The sequence below is a fragment of the Tachypleus tridentatus genome, chromosome 10 (assembly GCF_004210375.1).
Source record: "Tachypleus tridentatus isolate NWPU-2018 chromosome 10, ASM421037v1, whole genome shotgun sequence".
Taxonomy (NCBI): Eukaryota; Metazoa; Arthropoda; class Merostomata; order Xiphosura; family Limulidae; genus Tachypleus; species Tachypleus tridentatus.
The window spans coordinates 55,779,945-55,801,220 of NC_134834.1; the positions used below are offsets into that span (position 1 = coordinate 55,779,945).

At 33.0% G+C, this 21,276-nt stretch overlaps 1 protein-coding gene across 11 annotated transcripts in view; it reads left to right on the forward strand.

Annotated features, from left to right (window-relative positions):
• LOC143229332 (uncharacterized) overlaps window positions 1-19,569 on the forward strand; it is an 84,916-nt gene extending 65,347 nt beyond the window's left edge. For 4 of the 11 annotated variants that reach the window (XM_076461510.1, XM_076461513.1, XM_076461517.1 and 1 more), the window contains 4 exons: window positions 9,098-9,213; window positions 12,182-12,253; window positions 14,997-16,064; window positions 17,227-19,569. In XM_076461510.1, the coding sequence (XP_076317625.1) occupies window positions 9,098-9,213; window positions 12,182-12,253; window positions 14,997-16,064; window positions 17,227-18,573 (2,603 nt within the window). In that variant the 3' untranslated portion in view covers window positions 18,574-19,569. The remainder of the gene's footprint in view (window positions 1-9,097; window positions 9,214-12,181; window positions 12,254-14,996; window positions 16,065-17,226) is intronic. The other 7 variants (XM_076461515.1, XM_076461511.1, XM_076461514.1 and 4 more) reach the window with 7 other exon arrangements.
• Window positions 19,570-21,276: the final 1,707 nt, after the last annotated feature.

Sequence of the window (21,276 nt, forward strand, 5' to 3'; positions counted from 1 at the left end):
CACTAGTATGAATAATAGTTCAAACAAATGATAATTTTTATAGCTGTCAATCTTTTTTGGTTACATAGCTATAAAATAGAGAATTGGATCCCTTTTGCCACACCCACCTGTAACATGCTGTCTTTCAGGATTTGTTAATAGTTCTCTGTTATATTTAATAATGTACTATTTATAATGAATAACAAGCCAAGGTTTTCATCTATCTAATAATGTATTATGTTACATTGTTTTCTGAACAGATAGTTATCAGTTTCTTTTTTAGTACAAGCTTTGTTATCACAAAAAACATATTAGCTAGCTTGGGTCAGTTTGGAGTGGCTCTTGTTGCATAGTTAGAAAGCCAGAAAAAACTGTTGTAGTTATGAGATATTGTCTGATTTTTTGCTCGTTATTATTCTGTGTTCTTGAGTACATTATTCAATTAAGTAGAAATAATTTATTATATTATTAACATTAGTATAAAAAAAAAGTAAAGAAAGACCCATTTAAATACTTTATTTCTTCTGTATTGTTTACTTGTTATTATAAAAGTAAATATCTTTAAGTTAATTAAAGTTAGATTGGGTATAATAAATAATAAAATAATAAAAATGTTATACAAGGCATGCTTGTGAACAGTTTAGAATAGCTTGTAGATATGTAATTCAATATCTTAACATGAGCTCCATGCTTTCCAAGTGATTTACAACTCATAATGGTATGAATAGTAGTTAGACACAGTTCAGAGGGTAATAAAACAATAAAATTTAAATATCTATAGATGTAAACTTTTACAAGTTTAAACCTACTTAGCACAGATGAATGTAGTTTTATGTCAGTTTGAAGCCATTGCAAAAAATAAAAGGTAATTTAGATGTATTTCAATTTTTTGTGGTGTTTATCAGGTTGGTCAAATTGAATAACCTTATATAGAATTATGGTAGGAAAAATAATATACTGAAAACAAACATTTGAAATGTATTTAGAATGTTTTAGAGATAACACAAATACAATTTGAAATTTTTGAGATGAAGAAAAGTATTTTTAATCTGAAAATGAAAATCACTTTACACTCCGACTAGTGAAAAAATAGGTGATGTATTTATGGACAAATATTTTTTTAGTTAGTTAAAAATACTTCATTAGAAAATCTGAATTTTTTTGTATGTGAATGACTTCAATGTTTTCTGAAAGTTTTCAAAATTTTGTGAAAATATGAATGCTAAATTATAAGTTAGTATCAAAATTATAATGTCTTTAAATGAGTACAAAGCAGTCATGTGGTTGATCAAGTAAGCTGAACTAGTGTCATGAGAGTTAATTGTTAAAGTCTTTAAAACTAATACAGTGAAATTTTCCTTTAATGTTTGTGCGTTACGTAGGTCAAAGCAAACATGTCACAACCTTCTTGGGGAGTTACATTCAAAATGCAATTAAACTACTTTATTATCAGTATGCACGAATATAAACTTAGCATAAAAAATACTTAATAGATCAAATTTTAATGTTATTTAAGTTTTAAAGGAATAAAACCCAATCCTACCTAGTTTGAGAACTGTGGCATTTATCTGTGTCTTCTTTTGTCTTTAGTTTTTTACTACCCCTCCAAGAATGTTGGAATTCAAGATAGATTATTCATTATAATGTAGTTATTGCTCAGAAGAAACAATTTTTACAGCCTTCAATCATATTTAGTCTCAGACACATAAACTAAAAAATGAGGGCTCATTCTTTCTATTTTGCAACATTCAAATAGTTTTTGCTGATGTTTGATATTTAACATTGTATTATTCATAACCAATATAAATCCAAAGAATGAATCTGCCAAATAACATGTTATATTACATTGTTTTCTGCACAGATAATTATAATTCTCTGTTTTGCTCCCAGTTCAAGCTTGATTCATGTGAGAAACACATCAGCAAGCTTAGCTAAATTTCTAATATCTCTTGTAGGATTGTTAGAAGACCAGAATAATTGTGACAATCATGGGACATGTTTAATTTGTTACGGGTTATTATTGTGTGTTCTTTGGAGCATTATTCGATTAAAAAAAATTATTTATTGAAGTAGTACCATTAATATAAAAAAGTGGAAATAACTGTTATCAACAGTTGATAGCATGTTTTTTATGTATATTCTTTATTTATAACATTGCACAACAATTTTTTTGAAAAGTTTTGCTTCCTGGAAAGTTTTTGCTCATTGTGACAGGTACCTGGTGAGTATGCACAAATATAGTTTTGGTTTTGCTTCATCACGTAGGAACTCTGATAAATAGATAGTTAACTGTTTACCGGCAATAACGTATTTAATTGCGTTTATGTTTCTAATACGCTATTAAGTTCACCATAAATAAAAGTGTTTTGCTCCTGATTTTTGTTTGTATTCAATATCTGGTGCATCATGTTGCAGTGCCCAACAGTAGTCAGCAAGCATTGACAGATTCCAGTTGCCCTGATATTGTTTTTCCATTGTAGCAAAACTGAAGATTTTGATGAAACTGTACGTGATGGGCAAATTTGGATGTGATTTTTGTGATCAGCAGCCAAAAATCTATAAGAACCACCCACCAGTGTCCAAGTAATTATGCCAGTGTAATTATAAAAATAACTAAAATATAAAATTAGACATTTTTAGGTTATATTATGTAAAATAAATAATAATAAAATTTTTCATGAAGTATGCTTGCAAGCATCTCACAACTAGCCATATGTTACATAATTTGATAGGGTAATATGTGCTGCATGATCACCAAGTAATCTCAGTATTTGTGGTGGGAGTATTAAATTATAATCAGCTCACAGGGCTTATAAAACAATAAAATTAAAGTATACTGTTACAATATTTAAGCCGTTTAGAATAAAGTTTACTAGGTCAGTCAAATTTACTAACCTAATGAAGAGTTACAGTAGAGAAAAGTAACAGATGAAATATAAAGGTTTTTCTGAATGGAAAAAAAATAATTTGTATAGGAGGTTCTGTAAATTAAGTAAACAAAAATTTGTAAAACATTCCAGATGAAGAAAAGCATTCTTAATATGAAAATTACTTTGCACTTAGAGCAGTCAACACTGACATTATATCACTAAACAGAAAGTTGTAGTGCATATATATGATCTTTCTTTTATGAAAGACTTAAATTTTTCTGAAAGCTTGTCAGATTTCATGAAGATACAATAAGTACTCCCCTCTATGCAGATTCCTGTACATGGTGAGGGGGCCTCCCAGGGAAGGTTCTGTTCTTTCAGTTTACCTCCTCTGAGATCTAAACATCCACCCACATGTTTGCCGTGCATAGTGACCTGTGAAGGGGAGGAGAGGATCCTGGTAGTTGAGGGGTCTAACCCTAACACACCACTTTGGCCTTGAATTCCTGTTGACGGGCAGTCTATGGGTGGCACCCCTTGGGTCAGTCGGCTAGTCTACTTGGGCTAGGGTCAACCAAGTACCAGTGTTGGATGTTCTCAACAGGTGTTGTGGGCATTGTATCTGATGCTGGTATTTGGGTATAGTGCTCACAAAACCTAGCGTTGCTGCAGTGTCCTTGTTTGGCATTGTAGTGCATCCTCTTGTAAGGCTCCAATGTGGGTGGGGTCAGTGAGCACTGAAATATTCTTTTTTTTATTATGGATCCTCCAAATAAAAACTTGAATAAAATAGCAGTAAAACAGTCCATAGGTAAATGACCACGTCTTGAACATTCTGAGCTGCAATCTTCAACATTTGTAACACCTGTTGTACCTCATTTTGTTATACTGCATTCTGACATTTACATCACTATGTCCATCTGCCACTATCAAGGCAAGTTATCTTAATTGCAGGGTACAGCCATACATTTCAAACCCTCTGTAATGTTTCCAGTGTTAGTGGTTCAGTCACTCAAAGACATCATGTCGTGGTTTCTTGACATGTGCTAGTTGTGGTGGCAGGGACCACAATGCTATGAGTGTGAAACAGACCCTCATTGCATCAGCTGCAATGGCTCTTATCTGTCCTCATTTTGTTCTTGCCCTAAAGGGTAGGAAGAAAAAGAGGTGCGGTGTTTGAAAACAGTTCGTAACATTACTTACCCTGAGTCTCGAAAGTTGCTGTCCACCACTTCATCTCGGACATATGCTGCTGCACTTCGTTTCAGTACTACAGTGGGAGTGCAGGCAGATCTCTGTGTGTGTTTCCAAAAGAATTGTTCTCAAAACGAATGAAAATTTTTTTTTTACCTCCATGGATAAAAAAGTTGATGAATCAACTTCAACACCCATCTCTGTCTCTAACATATATTTCAGCAAATCCCAAGATCCACGTCCTTTGGTTCCAGGTACAGGCATTTCTTTGGGTACATCTTCTCCCACCCCAAGATGCAAAATGATCATTTGTTCTCGTCCTCAGTTGCTGGAATCCTCTTCCAGCAGCAAAGACATGCCCAATCGACCAAGGGCAGGATTCATGGAGGTTAATAAACCCCCTTAAAAATAGACATGGTCGTAAACAGAAGGGTTTTCCACCCAATTCCCTTACACATAAATAAAAAGGGCCACCTTAATGCAGTGTAACTGTCGAGGTTTATGTTCTAATCTGGATGACATGAAAACACTGATTGCTTCTTACTATCCTGTATGTCTTACCTTACATGAAACATTTTTGAGACCTTCTGATACAATCACCTTTTCGCAGTTTTCTTTGTACACAAATTGATGGGCTGTGCAATGGACGAATGCGTGGAGGGTTGTCACTGTTGGTTGATCAGCATGTGCCCACCCTGTCTTTGCCACTTGACGCACACTTGGAGGCAGTAGCCATCTGTGTTTCCTTGGGTCGTACCATCACTGTTTGTTCTCTCTACCTGTTTCCTGGAGAGACTTGTGATCAGTCAGATGTTGACACTTTCATTGTACAGTTGCCATCCCCCTTTTTAATCCTGGGGGACTTTAATGGGGAAGTGCTGATATTGATAGGAGAGATCACTCTCTGATCACAACCTTTCTCTTTTCAATACTGATTCTTCTACTTATTTACATGTATCTAGTCAGTCCTTTACTGCTATTGATCTTTCAATTTGCTCCCATTTTTCTTGGTTGGTTGACAATAATCTATGAGGCAGTGATCATTTTCCTATAATTTTGAGAGAGATTGACCATGGTTGATGCCACTCAAACCGCATACCCTTGTGGAAGCTGGATGAAGTAAACTGGTCCTCTTTCACTGCTCTTGCAGAACTTGATCCTGCCATCATCTGTATGCCATCAATAGATGACTGTGTGGCAGCAGTAACTGACTGTATTATACAAGCAGCTGCTCAATGTATTCTTAAAACTTTGACATGTTTTTTGCGATATCCTCATCCGTGGTGGAATCTTTCATACCACATTATACAGAAGGCTCAAAAATGGGCATGGGATACTTTTGGTAGGTATCCCACACTCATGCACTGTATCGCTTTCCAGCAGGCTCATACACATGCTTGGTGAGTAAGATGTGAAAGCCAGTAGAAATCTTGGATTAAGTTCACAACTGGTATATCTTCTACCACCAGTTCCAAAGTCATATGGGACAAGATTTGAAATGTCAATGGGCAATATAAATCTGTCCCCCTCTTGATCTTGATCTCTGATGGACAGGAAGTAGCTGATACTCCAGGTGAAAGCTTTTGCCAGTTATATAGCACTTCTGCTTCGTCCTCCACCTTCTTAGCTATCAAGACTCGAGCAGAGCAATCATCTCTTTCCTTTCAAGCTGATTGTCTCTTTGACTGTAATCATCCCTTGATGCTGGTGAAACTCAAACTGGCCCTTCATTGGTTGGACCTGATGATGTACACTATGAAATGCTGCACCATCTATCTCCTGCTTTTCATGCTATTTGTCTGATTGTTTTTAACAGGATCTGGTAGGAGAATATTTTTCCTGATGCCTGGCACTAGGCTATTGTTCTGCCTTTCTCAAATCGTGGGAAGGATCCCAAGATTCCTTCAAACCTACCATCCAATTGCTTTGGCGAGCTGTCTCTGTAAGAACTTTAGAGAGGATGGTTAATGCTTATCTTGTTTGGTTCCTCGAATCAAACAACCTTCTCTCGCCTACTCAGCATGGGTTTTGACAACAAGGCTCCACTGTGGACCACCTGATTTGACTTGAAACATCAATCAGAGAAGCCTTTCTTAAATGGCAACATCTTGTATCTATATTCTTTGACATTGAGAAGGCTTATGATACAACAGGGAGCTATGGCATTTTGCGAGATCTCCACATATATGGGTTATGTGGCCATTCCAAATGCCATTTTTATTAAATATTTTTAATGGACAGGAGAGTCCAAGTTCATGTGGGTTCGACACCTTCCCGTTCTTTTCTACAGGAACTTGGAGTTCCTCAGGGCTGTGTTTTGAGTGTTACACTTTTCAGTATAAAGATTAATGTCATCACTGAACATCTCCCTCTTACTGTGGCAAATGGGCCCTATATCAATGACTTTCACATCTCATGTCAATCGTTGAACATAAGGTATATTGAGCGGCAGCTACAGACTGCCTTCAATCGTTTACTGAAGTGGACAATAGCAAACAGCTTTAATTTCTCTCTCTCTCAAAACCATTTGCATGCACTTTCATCACCAATATTCATCCTGATATTGAACTTCGTATTGGTGAACTTATGCTGCCTGTGGTCCCTGAGACAAAGTTCTTGGGGCTTATCTTTGACCATAAGCTGATCTTTATGCCACACATCAAGCAGCTACAGGTCAAATGTACAAGAGCACTGAACATCCTCCTTGTCCTGTCTTCCATCACTTAGAGAGGGGATTGATGTTTTATCCTAAAGATATATCGTGCTCTTATTCGATCGAAACTTCACTATGAATTACTGGTCTATGGCTCTGCTGGGACCTCGGCTTTAAAGATACTGGACCCCATTCATCATCAAGGACTTTGGCTCTGCACTTTCCCAATTCAGAGCTTATACATAGTCTCAAGAACCTTCTTTGCACCTCTGCTGTTTGCAACTGTTTTTACTATATCTTTCAAAACTTCGTTCCTTACCAAAGCATCCCACCTGGGATTGTGTTTTCCTTCCTTGGTGAGCCATACTTTTTCAGAACAGACAATCTCCCAATGCTCCTTTTGGCCTTTGTATCCAGGTGCAGTTGGATGAATTAGGTTTGTCCTTGTATAACATTGCTGTATCCACTGGTCAGCCCATCCCACCATGGCTTATTACAGTTCCCAAATGTGACCTATCTGTAAGTCATCTGAGAAAAGCAGACACTCCCAATTGGAAACACTATCTGTTAGTTGCTGAATATATATCAAACCATCCTTTCATTCCTATTTATACAGATGGTTTGAAATCAGGTGACTGTGTGGGCTCTTCTCTGGTTTGTTGTGGTTTGGTAGCTGTGTGCAGAATCCCCTCTACAACTTCTGTGTTCACTGCTGAACTGTACATCATTTCTCTTGCCCTGGATCACATAGAAGCTAAGCAGTACTCAAACTGCACTATTTATACTGACTCGCTTAGTTCTCTACTGGCCCTTAAATTGCTTCATGTTTGTTTACACTCTGTTCTTGCCAATATTCAAAACCGACTGGCCCATTCCTCTTTAACATCTACTTCTATCCAGTTTTCTGTATACTTACTGGGCCATGTTGATATTTGCGGGAATGAGCTTGCCAACACCGCAGCTGAATCTATCTGCTTTTGCACTATCACCACTGTGCCTGTTCCATACATGGACTATGGTCCTATATTCAGGGCTCGGCTTCTTGTCAGTTGGCAGTCGACTTGAAGTGAGCAATGCGAAAACAAGTTTTTCCAAATAAAATCCTATATTGGACTTTGGCCTTCTTGCTTCCATAAGGATCAGAAAGAGGAAGTTGTTCTAATTAGACTATGCATTTGTCACAGTTTTTACTCATCATTTTCTTTTATCTGGGACTGATGCACCAATGTGTTGTCTGTGCAACACTCAAGGTCACAATAAGCCACATTTTACTGTCTTGCTGTCGTTATGACTCTCAATGATGGCACCATTATAAACATGTTCAGCCCCAAGGTTTATCCATAATGTTAAGCAGTGTTATTGGTGATGGTGATGCTATCTACCTTGGAAATATTTTTAGATTTTGGAAGGCCATTAATTTTTTAATGCTATTTACATTTTTTTTTAATTTATACATTAGACCTTTTTAATGTGATTCCCTTTTAAGAATCAAAGTCCATCTAGTTCGATTTGAAATTAGAAAATGGCTGTGACATCAAATAACTCGAAATCAGGACTGGGAAGGCCAACTTCAGGTGACTAACACTGCTGTTTGAACTACCCGTTAGCTATCCTGAGGAGTTATAATTAAAATTTAGCTGAAAGTCTTTTAAAACGTTTTTTACTTTACTTTCTGAAAATGGCCATAACATCAAATAACTTGGAACAAGAACTGGAAAGGCCATCTTCAGGTGACTGATGGTGGTTTTTGAACTTACCTGTCAGTCTTCCTAGCAAGTTATGATAATTACAATTATGCTACAGAAAGCCTTTTACAACTTGTATTACTGTAGTGTTTCTCTTACTGCTGTAAACTAAGTGTAAATATTGGTTTTAATGCTAGTTATGTTTTTTTTAAACTTTGTCCTTTTATGAATTTTACTAATTCCACTTTAATTTTAAATTTTTACTGGATGTTTGGTGCAGATAGCCTAGCTGCTTTGTGCCAAAAAACACCAAACTAACCAACCAACCAGTAGGTACTTTCAGAGTTATATGGTGGTTACAAGGTAAAATACAGGTACCTGTTCTGATAAGAATTGAAAATTTGTGATGTATGAAATTCAAGTTTTGTAAAAGAATATTTTTGGATTTTTTTTCTAATCAGTTGAAAGTTGGCTTGATATCTGTCATGATTTATGTAATTATCTTTAAGAGCATAGCATTGTAGATTTTGTCCTTAAAAGTCAGTGCAGAAACTTTATCTGAACTGATATATTTTGTGATCTCATGAAATGGCTATGATTTTAAAAGCAACTGTAATATTTTTTTATAAGTGAAGTTTAAATGCAGAGTGTGAGTTTTCACACCTTAAAAGATCACTATTATGTTGTATTAAATGTGTGGTGGTGATTTTAATTAGTTGTTCCAGTTGTCACAGTTCCATGTGAAGAATCTTCTGCATATCAGTCTGTCTTCCTCACCACTTCTCCATGTAGTCAGAATACAGAACCAAATCCTCAACCTGTAAGTCTTATTGTAAGTCTTAATTTGATTAATCAAATTATTATCAGATGGAACGATGATTAAAGTGTATTATTACCCATTTTTAGAACTTTATTTTTGTTTGAAGTTTTTAATCTGTTATGAGAATGATGCACAGTGCTTTAAGATATGTGATAAATTAAAAATATAATTACTTCACTTTGATGTAATAGCATGAAGTTTTCAACTTTTTTCTTCTTTGTTACCACATCTGGTGTTTATATCTGTTGATGAAATAAAAATTAATATACAATTTTGATATATCTTACATTTTTTGGTTGTGTATAGTAAAATGAATGGAACCTTTTTATCAGTTGCTTAGATACTTGTTAATGTTCAGAAGAATTAGAAGAGACCAGGATGTAATTTTATCCACTTTAGTAAGAGAGAACTATGACAATACATGTAGAGCTTGTTCATAGTATATAAATGATAATTATTCTTTAATTATGTTCCTTTTAAAACTTTTTTGTCACTATTGTAGAAGATATTTTGATAACCATATTTTAAAGGCAAAAATAGATTTTTCAGTAGTTTTGCAGGAGGTTAACACTTTATAATGCTAAAAACACTTCAACATTGTCTGTTAATTTTTACTTGAAACATGACTGTCAAAACTTCCAAACTAACCACATCTTAATTCGTTCACAACAGCCTAATGATTTCCTGAGCAAGTCTTTTTGTTAAAATGAAAGTTTAATCGAATGTATATCAATGAATTTAATATTTTAATGCATGCCATGATTTGAAATTTTAGTTTATCTGAGTTTATTTTAAAATAAACCTTTATAAACTACTTGAAACTTCAGATGTATTGCCATATAATCAACAAGCTTTGACAGTGAATCTACAATAATGTGATGGTAGTATTAGAGAGTTGTGTCTAGACAATGAGATACTTAGATGACATTTTGACTCTTTCGAAATTCACACTTCTCTGAATGAATATAGTTAGAACAAATAATACATTTCTCAACCACTGGTATCTACCACATCCACGTTCAATGATTTTGCTTGAGCTTTATAGTGTTCAAGTATATATTACATCCACATCTGCATGACCATTAGATAGAGATCATTTTACAATGTAAACTAGCAGCAGTTATTTTGCAGTCAGTGCTAAGTTGTCATCATCATGGAGTATATGAAATTGACTGTAGTGTAGTTGATTGTTTGATGGATCATAACTCTTATCGTTACTTCTTTCGTAAATATGTAAGAGATACAGTTTGAAGTTTATTTAGGTCTCACTATTATATTTGAGTTAATTACATATTATTTATGTTTTAAAATGCATAATTAGAGGGTTTAAACATTTTTTAAATATACATTGTACTTTGTATCCATTCTTAAAGTATCCAATATTACATGCTGAATAAAAATTTTGTCAGTGGGCTGTACATGTCTCCCAAAGAAATTGTAATATGCAAATAGAGTACCATTGACTTGTTAAGATCAGTAATGAGTGGCAAAGGACAAAAATGAAAATAAAACATTAAAAATTAACTATATGTGAAAAGGAAAAATTTGAAATTATATAAATATAAGCAAAACATCTTTAAAAATATTCTATAAAAAATCAAAATATGTTGCATTTTTATTTCCTCAATAAGTTTTTGCATGGGAACATTAATGATAATATCTACAGTTAATGGTACGATAAAAAAAATGATAAAAACATTTACCTAAAAAAACAATATATGTTCAGAAAGTTTTAGAAGTTAGGCTAGTGAAATATCTAAACTATAAAATGAAAACAGTATTTAGATACTTAAAATAAAAATCATGTTGAACTGAGTTAAAAGTTTAAATACAAGTAACTACAATTGAAAATGTATTTTTTAGTGAAAAGAATTATAAAACTGTCGTTATTTGTATAGTCATTATTTTGTCAGTTAATAATAACCTGACTGGGATTTCAAACAATGGACAAATAAGGCTTAACTTTCAATTTCTCATTTTATTGATATATACACTTTAGTTTAAAAATGTAATATTTAAAGTTTATTGTTGGAATTTTAAATGAAAGTTGTCTTGTATGGTTTTCCATACTTTATAATTTAATTAGTTTCCAGAACAAACAAAACCTCAAGCTCTGATTGTCATTACTCGTTAAGAAGTATCAATTACCCAAATACTTAACAGCGAAGCTAAAATGGCACAGGGTTTTGTCTGACCTAAAGTCATGAAGTTGGAATTATTATATACACATTTTAATATGGTCTGAATATAGACATTTAACATCTGAATGGTATAATAAAACAAATGTTTTATCCACACAAAAAATTAAAAATAGAGAGGGAGCTATTAAATCGCATTTTTATAGCACTAACCTTCATCTTATGTTTTTATTTAGACAAAAGCTTTTATTATGATAATAAGGTTAGTAGCAGCCAAAATCAAGTATATGTGTGTATATTCCAAACGGAGAAGAACTGTGTATAAGAAGAAAATAGCTGAATTAATGGTTTCAGAAGTTCATTCTAAAGTAGAAACATGGAAATGGTTTTAGTCCAATGATATTATTATGTAACAATATGGTGATTCAAATTTATCAATACCATTCAGTTATAGTTTTCCTTTAAAGTTATGGAAATGAAGTTGCTAGATTTTATTAATGATTGTAACTAAGTATAATGGAGTTAATTGAAAATTAAAAAAAAGTTTTGTACTAAAATCTAGCAACTTCATTAATGATTGTAACTAAGTATAATGGATAACTTATAAAAAAAAATTTGGCATATACTATAAAATTACATGTTTATTGGCTCAAACAACAATTGAATATAAGAAATATCTTCCATTATTTAAAGGAAATGTGCATTTAGATTTGGAACAAAAAAACTTTTGTGTATGTAGAATAGAAGTTAATTTTTTAAGCTTGCATAAATGCTTATCATTTAATTTAACCAGCTATGAACTTGGTCTCTTCCATTTATTGTAAAGTTATCATGCATTACAGGTGCATCAACAACAAGCTCCTGTGATGAGCCTCTCCAACAGCCCCAGGTTCAACTTGGGAACTACTTCAGGGGTAAGTCTGTGTGTGTTTATAATGTTCATGGTAAAGAATATCTAGAGGTGCTTTTTTGTTGTTGTTTTTTCTGCTTATAGAGTATTATTGAACTAACATGTTTAAGCTAGTTGCCTAATGCTTATAGCATGCATAAAATAACTCATTGCTTAATCTTTCTAAAAAACAGAAACAAAAGATTTTGAATGTAATAATACAGATTCATTTAGTTATACTCATTTTTCTCACAACATAATAAAATCAGTTTAATTTATAAAATTCCCAGCAAATTCCAGATTTCCAATTATTTCAATTACTGGTACATTAAACTATCATTTTTTACAAAACATTTTAGGTACTTTAAAAATACATTTTAGGTATGTTTCAGCATTTAAAAATAAGTATTAAAGGATATTATCATGAAAAATGTAAAAATATTTGGACAAGTTCGATGCCATTTTATTATGTGCAAAGTTCAAAATGAGTTGGAAATAATTCAAAGGGGGCAAAATGGCCAAGCAGAGATAATTATTAGGCTTCATAAAATTTATGAAAATCTTGTATAACTGCTGGTGTTCTTTATTGTATTCCTGTTAATTAGTCTTTTAGTGATTTGAAATCGGGACTCGTGAATCCTGTAATTGGACAAAAGAAAATTTTATGTAATGGCTTGCTGCATAAAATGATTGATCTTAAATATTATTTCACACAAACCACTCTTCAGAAATATATAATGGACTAATTAAAAGAAGTGTGACAAAAGATATCTTAAGTCTGAGTCTCATTAACTTTTGTGACAGGTCAAAACCTGTCATGGGCCATATTTCATTTGTTGACTTGCATTCAAATTTTTATTGAACTACTATTTTATGAATTTAGGTCAGTAAGTTTAGTATCAAGTTGTAGATTGTATTTCACACTTTAGTATACGCATTAATTTCATATTTTAAAAGTAAATATTAAAAGGACATGCATAAATATTGATTTTTGTGAGTTACGTATGCTGAATGTGCACTGGTTAAAATTAGATGTTTGTAATGTTAAATACTAGGTTTTAGTTTTGTACGAATTATGAACTCAAAAATATTGACAAATTATAATATAAAATAAGAATATCTTTCTATTTTGCTGAGATATGGCTTATGTACTGAATCAAACACAGTGGCCCTGTTCACTTCTTTCCATTTTTGTAAACGGTCCCTTACATATGATCAATATGTGATTTGTGAATAATTAATCAAGAGCTTAGAACATTTTCTAGTGGTTTTCTTAGCCATTTTAATCTGTTAAATGGCTACCACATTCTTTCTAACCAAGATTTCAAGGATGTTGATCATGTTTTTAGTCTACTCAAAGTTTCTTTTTTTTTTAAATCTAAATACAATTTGGTTATTATGCTTGATAAGTTAAAGTAAAATTTTATTTAGTCATTCAAAAGCTTACATATAATACATATAAAATTAAAAAATATATTTTCATTTCATATACTCTATGTGCAGAATTTTAAAAGTCTTAGCAACCTATGTCCAGCAACAAACAAGTTGAAAGATTGGGGCTGGAACAGATAATTGTATGCTTTACTTTATTTATTGTGCTATATTTCAGGGAAGATAAGTTCGATTATTTATTTTTAAACAGTAATAATCTATTTACGTATGTAATGTATAATAATTTAAATGTGACTGTATATTATGAAATACTTGTTCACTAAAACACGGCCAAGACAGGGTCACTTTGTAAAGACTAAAGGTTAGTTTTATGTTATTGAATACAGTAACATGAGTGCACATGAACCATGTCAATGCAAGTTGTGTAATATTAGCCAGGTGAGACTGGAATGTCAATATAATAAAAACAATAAATGTATAACATTATGAGACTTAAGCTACTTGGACTAACCATTTTTAATTTTTAGTCATTCTAGTCCCCCAAACACATAATTTATATTTATTTCCTAATTTTTTTATGATGGTTGTGAGGTCAGTCAAATTGACAGATCTCACAGGATAGAGAAAATAACAGCCAAAATATGAAGTCTTACATACAAAATTTGTATTGGAGTGTATATTTTTGAAAACAATTAAAATTATCAACTTTCAAATAACTTGCATCTGCAAAACAATAAAGAAATAATATATTATATTTACCATTCAAAGTATATTATTTTTGAGCAAACTGGAAAGTTTTAGATCAGGCTTGGTTACTGTTAAAAATTGAACTTGGCATACTTTTTTTTTTATCAGCTATAGATTCCACTGACCATTAAGAACAAAGATTTTTGTGCATAAAAGCATTACATTTTGCTTGTGAAGTAAACAATGTGTTGCATAAAGTAAAGATGTTGGACTGACATCATTGGGTTGTGTTACTGATATAGAATATTAACAAAAAAATTAAAATCTAAGGCTTTATTTTTTTAATAAAGATAATGGTTAACCAATAATACCTTTATTAATAGAATCTTGAAGTGGAATTATTTTATATGTGCTTATTGCAGTTGCTGGAACTGACTACAATTTATCAGACATTGTCAAGTACTAATCAGTGAACCTCCCTTTAGAAAAACAAAGATAAACAATCTTTTTTTCTTTTTTAAAGCAATAGAATAGTTTGAATAAATGTTTTTTAGTTTAGTAGTTGAAGTGGGATTTTATTTGGTAAATTTAAATTTGATGAAATGTATGCTTAGTATTTGGTATTGTGACAGAACACTGGTTTCTTACATTCAAAATTTGTTAGCAGTAATTGTTTCCCTTGTTTCCAGGATAGTGCAACACCATTAGTACCCCCCATCACAATTCGTTCCGTCCCCATTGTCCGGCATGCCAGTAGTACCCCTACAAGTAAGCATAATGCTGAACATGGCCCTATCAATTTGGAACGATCCTATCAAATCTGTCAAGCAGTTTTGGAGTCGAGTCGTAACCGATCACAGTTCTTCAGCAGTGGTAACAGACAAATTAAAGCTCGACCAGGACTGGCTCCAGTGAAGACCAGGTCACTTTCATGCCCAGCAACTATGACGTCCATCACATCTTCATCCTCTGGGGTGAGCAGTGTTGCTGTTACCTCTCTGGTTAATACTACTTCACCAAGTACTCTGATCGGAGGAGCCCCTCTGCTACAAACTGCTGTGCACCATGTCTCAAATAAAGCACCACCCCAGAGTTCCTCACTTCTAACCACTTGCCTACCTTCAGCTACTCAGGCTTATGCAATCAGCTTGTCTCCTTCTCCCAGCAACTCTGCACCTTCCAGAACAGCACAGACTTCTAGTTCAGTAGTAACACCTACTGAAGCTGTTGCAAATCTTCGCTCAGGAGGCATTTCCCAAGCTGTGGACACAGTTATACTATCTTCTAGTGGTCAGGAGACTGTTCTTGGTCCTACCAGTGGCACTGAAACTGTCGTAACAGTTCCAATGGATATTGGAGGCCTGGAAGAACACAACTCTTTTGTTTTGGTAGATGACCCAGCTGATGCAAGTGCTGCTTCTTCACCAGAACAGTTGATTCTTTTAACCAATGATATTTCCTTAGCTGTTGATTCAGCCAACAATTCAAACTCAACCACAGTTGTTATAGCATCTGAAGATGGTACCATAGAAGGGTTACTAAATGGAGATTGTAAAGTAAGTGATGCAAAAAATTCTAGAGTGCTTCTGATTATTGGAGATGTGGACTCCAACAGTGCAGCTTTGCTCTCATCTAATTTAGAGTTTATAAATGACATAGGGACTTCTACAGATAAAGAGGAAGTAAATAATATAAACGATGGGGGAAGCATAGTTGTCTCAGCAGCTAATGGAGTACATAATCAGCTTCCGTACCATGTAAGTTACTTCTCAGTTTCACAGAAAACTTAAAATCTCAGTCCAGTATCAGTATCAGTTCATAATTTTAAAAGAAAAAAGAATGTCTTCCACATTTTACATTCTACACACTTGCCATCTTTGCAGCTTTCTTTTAATTGCTTGAGCCCATCATAACCTAATTATGAGAAATAAGCTTTCTGCATGCTCTTTTCTAAACTTTATCTCAGTTAGTCTAGAAAATTGTGGTTTAAAACTCCATTTACTGTTGTTGTGTACTACTGTTAACAAAGCTGTTTTGGAGTTAACTACTAAAAATATATAAAGCTGTTTTTGTTATTAGTGTATGGTATCTAAAATAGCTTTTAATCCAAATTTTTGTCACATTTGTGAATAATGCAGAATTTTAAGTATTCTGCACATAAGTAAACTTATGAGTTACTAAAAAGCATAGTAATTCACAATCCAAAACTTGTTTTAAAGTAACCAGTACTTTATGGATATAATAACCAAAGTTGTTGAAAGTTTTTTGTACTTTATTCATGTTAAACTGGCCTAATGATAACGTTCAAAGAGTTGCTGAATTATTTACAAAATCTCAAGTTTCTCCTAAAACTCATTTTTGTGTTTGTTAGTACTAATATAGTTTTTTCGAGAGATAAAATAATAAATGTGAATAAATCAGCAAATAAGAAATTTAGGTTTGTGTGTAGAATGCTATCCAGCATGGGCTTAAAACTATACTTTTAGTTGAAGTAATAAAGTAACTTGATTTAACATAATTAACCTTCAGTTAAATTGTTCATTTTGAAAATATGTACTGCCATGTCCATGACCAGTATAAAAAATACAAGTATAAATTGTTTAATCTTCAAAGTATATGAAGATTTAAAATGTAATTTTCAAAAAATATTAGAATGTGTTTTAAATACATTAGCTGCTTAAATAAAACATTTAAAGTTTTTCTAGGTTAGTTTATTGAATGACATTATAAACATTTGCCAGAATGTATAAGAAATGTAAACAAGAAAAGTATTTGAAGTTTTACTGCTGTACTTAAAGGCTACACACATGCAAGTTGAGTAAATATGTGCTACTAAAATAACATCTAACTAGTTTATGAAAAGTGCTTTATCATTTCAGCTCTAAATTAGTTTTAAAAAGCTCCTTTTTGTATTTACAGTGCATATCAAGGGATGAGAAATTTCAAGAAGAATATTTGATTATCACTACAGCAGAAAAAGGTTCTGATAATGAGGAAGTTTCTGATCAGGAAGTGTTAAACAGTATATCTGGAGAAACAAATCCTGAACAGGGGTTTGAATTAAATTTCAGAGAGAGTGATTTCAGTCAGCCTTCTGATTGTCCAGTAGCATGCCAACCTGTCCTTGTTGCAGGTAGTATCAGTGAATTTAGCAATTCAGATTGTTTTGATAGAGATGAGACCAAAAAAAGAAGCATTTCGTGTATTTCAGTGACACAAAGTACTGACAGTATCCATAATTTTTCAATGTCAGTTATGTCTAGTGAGGCTGTAAGACCTTTCACAGCACCCCCTGCTTTAAACCAGGTGCTAGGAAATAATGTCATTATGATTGAAAGTCAAAGAAAGAACTCATTAAAAAGGAGCTCTAGCTGTAAAGAATTTCATGAACCATTAAACACAAAATATTGTAAAACAACTACCAGTATTGAGAAGAATGCTCAGACAACCAGTGTTTCTGCTTTACCAAATACTTCCGTATCTCTTGGGAATTTTGAAAAATTGTTACCAAAACAGACATCAGATGTGTCACCCTCAACCAATAAATCTAGTTCATGCTCTGTTATTTCTAGCAATGGTATCACACCAACTTTATCCTTATTGAAAGATACTAAGATCGGCACTAGTGTAGAATCTCATGCCATTGGTGTTTCGGGAAAAACCATTACTTCAAAGACTTGCCATAATTCTGGTGCAGTGGTTAGTACTAATCATATCCAATCCAGTGGAATTACCACTGGTGGTGTTCTGACAAACCACATAATCCTTAACAGCTTTCCTTATCCACATTCAGCTATAAGTTCCTCAGTTGCTTCTGGAAAGTCCATTTTTACATGTAGTACACCTCTTCCAACACCTGGGATTTTGGATTCCCAGAACTTAGTTTCTTGTACACTTCCCCAGCCAGAGGGCAGAGGCTTGATGACCAGTCAAAATGTATCTCTTGTTCCAGCTCTGACACAGATGTCTGTAATGTCTACAGGTGTAGTCCTACCTCAAGTCCCAAAAAATGGTGTTACAGCACCATCTGGGGGTCAGGAAGGAAGAAACACAGGCCTGTCATTAACACCAGTAACCATGACCACAGGCATGGTTATTGGAGGAGGAATTCCAGGCAGTGGAGTGCCCCCTGGTGATCCAAATGGAGGAAGAGGAAACTGTGCTTGTAATCTTAAAGCAATGGTGATGTGCCAGAAATGTGGTGCCTTTTGCCATGATGACTGTATTGGACCTTCTAGGTTGTGTGTCACATGTCTCATAAGGTGACCAAGCTAAAATGTTCTCAGTATCCGACAATCACCAAGGCAATTCCGTGTTCACTGGTTTAGTTGTGTTTTCAACAAACAAATAAAAGTGAGAAAGCTGAAGTTGTGAGACTTGAAATGAACATCTAAATATATTATTTGTAAAAAGTGAGAACAGTCTGTTTTTGAGGATATGGACCAAACATTGATCGATGTAATCAAACAACAAGTGGCACTCAGTCTGATTGTTTGGAAAGTTTATTCTACATCAGTAAAGGTCTTCTGAATGTTATGCAGTGTTTGTACATAAAGATAGGTTTAATAATATAAAAATGTATGTTTCCAAAATTAGAGAGATCCTAAAACAGTGCACCAAACATAACTGGGAGTAATCAAAATAAGATAATAAGTAACAGTAAATTGGTGGGACTTTACTCCTTTTTATTTTTTCTATTGGGAATAATTTTGTTCTGAAAATCTGTTCTCAATGGAAAAATCCATCTTTTGAAGTGTAATAACCCAAGGTTTGTTTTTTTAAAACAGACTTGATTGTGTATTACCAGTTATATGATGTAGTTTAATGTGATGTGTCTTATAAACTGTGTTGGCTAATTTGTGGAGTCCTGTGTTTCTGCTAAATTCATAAAATGCAGCTATTTCACTATTTCAACAAGTAATTATTATTACAGGTTACATTTACATTAAAAAGGTAGCTGAGATCGAAATGCATTTATGAATAAAAGATACTGGAAGATGTGATGGCTCATCAGCCACAAGATTTTGACAAGTTCTTTCATTTTTGTAGTTGGTAGTGGCAACAAAACACCATTACAGTGAAAATTAATATAATACAAAAGGGACAGTATGAGAATTATTAAAAAAACATTTTTAGAGACATATAGAATGGTGGCACATGATCCATAGAATTTAAAGATACTTTTCATTGTGTGGGTGTTGAATTGAAAAATAGTGTTTGGTTGTTGTATGAATTGTTTGGAATTAAATAGTATCTTTTGTTTTTAAGACTTACATTTCATTAACATTTAACCACACTCGCTCTTTCCAGGTCCAAAAATTGTATTAATATTGCAAATAATATCCTTTTTCTTATTCACAAACTCTTTTGGGTTGTAATGTAACAAAAGTAAATACTGAAAACACTCACTATTAAAATTCTCAGATTGAAATGCAAGTTTCTCTTGGCTAATGCCCTTTTTCTTATTCACAAACTCTTTTTGGGTTGTTATGTAACAAAAGTAAATATTGAAAACACTCACTATTAAAATTCTCAGATTGAAATACAAGTTTCTCTTGGCTAATGCCCTTTTTCTTATTCACAAACTCTTTTGGGTTGTAATGTAACAAAAGTAAATACTGAAAACACTCACTATTAAAATTCTCAGATTGAAATGCAAGTTTCTCTTGGCTAATGCCCTTTTTCTTATTCACAAACTCTTTTTGGGTTGTTATGTAACAAAAGTAAATATTGAAAACACTCACTATTAAAATTCTCAGATTGAAATACAAGTTTCTCTTGGCTAATGCCCTTTTTCTTATTCACAAACTCTTTTGGGTTGTAATGTAACAAAAGTAAATACTGAAAACACTCACTATTAAAATTCTCAGATTGAAATACAAGTTTCTCTTGGCTAATGCCCTTTTCTTATTCACAAACTCTTTTGGGTTGTAATGTAACAAAAGTAAATACTGAAAACACTCACTATTAAAATTCTCAGATTGAAATACAAGTTTCTCTTGGCTAATGCCCTTTTTCTTATTCACAAACTCTTTTGGGTTGTAATGTAACAAAAGTAAATACTGAAAACACTCACTATTAAAATTCTCAGATTGAAATACAAGTTTCTCTTGGCTAATGCCCTTTTTCTTATTCACAAACTCTTTTTGGGTTGTTATGTAACAAAAGTAAATATTGAAAACACTCATTATTAAAATTCTCAGATTGAAATACAAGTTTCTCTTGGCTTTTTGTTTCTGAATGTTTTCCAAATATTGTATGTCATCTTTTACACTACATCTTGGTTGAAAAATTAGTTTAAAACCTAAAGAAGTAACAAATTTGCATGCCAGTTATTAAAAAAAAAGTTTTATTTTTATTTAAGCATGCAGGGCACTACACATGTCAGTTTTTACAGCACATTGTACACAGTGATTCATTTAGGTCTAATTACAACAGTTTACTCAAACTTGTAAAATAGCTTTAAACATGTTATGACATAGGAATTCAGTTTCACTTTGTCTTGTTGCAATAAATGACATGAAAAGTAATGAAAGCATAAGCAAAGGAGTTGTAAGAATGAGGAGTACTGCACTGCACAAAGAGTAGCCATGGACAACATCTGAAATGTCATCAGCATTTTAGGCACATTTTATGTGTTTATCATAATTTTTGTGAACTTATATTCAGTGCTAAATTGGTTGAATAGATTGTGCTTCAATAAAGATAATTATTTCCCATATAAATTCTATAATTATATAGCGAATAGTCATACTTTTTGTAACCAATGTCACCAGTGGTGGTATATGTACCAAAAGCCTAGTTGGAATTTCATGTACCAAGACAAAAATTATGTAATTACAATAATAATAGCAGTAGTGCAGATAAATCGTATTGTTTCTTAAAATGAGGTAAAAATCTTCAGTGAAATATTAAACTTTTAAGATTTACATATGGTGCAGAGATGTATGATAAATATACAGTACAAAT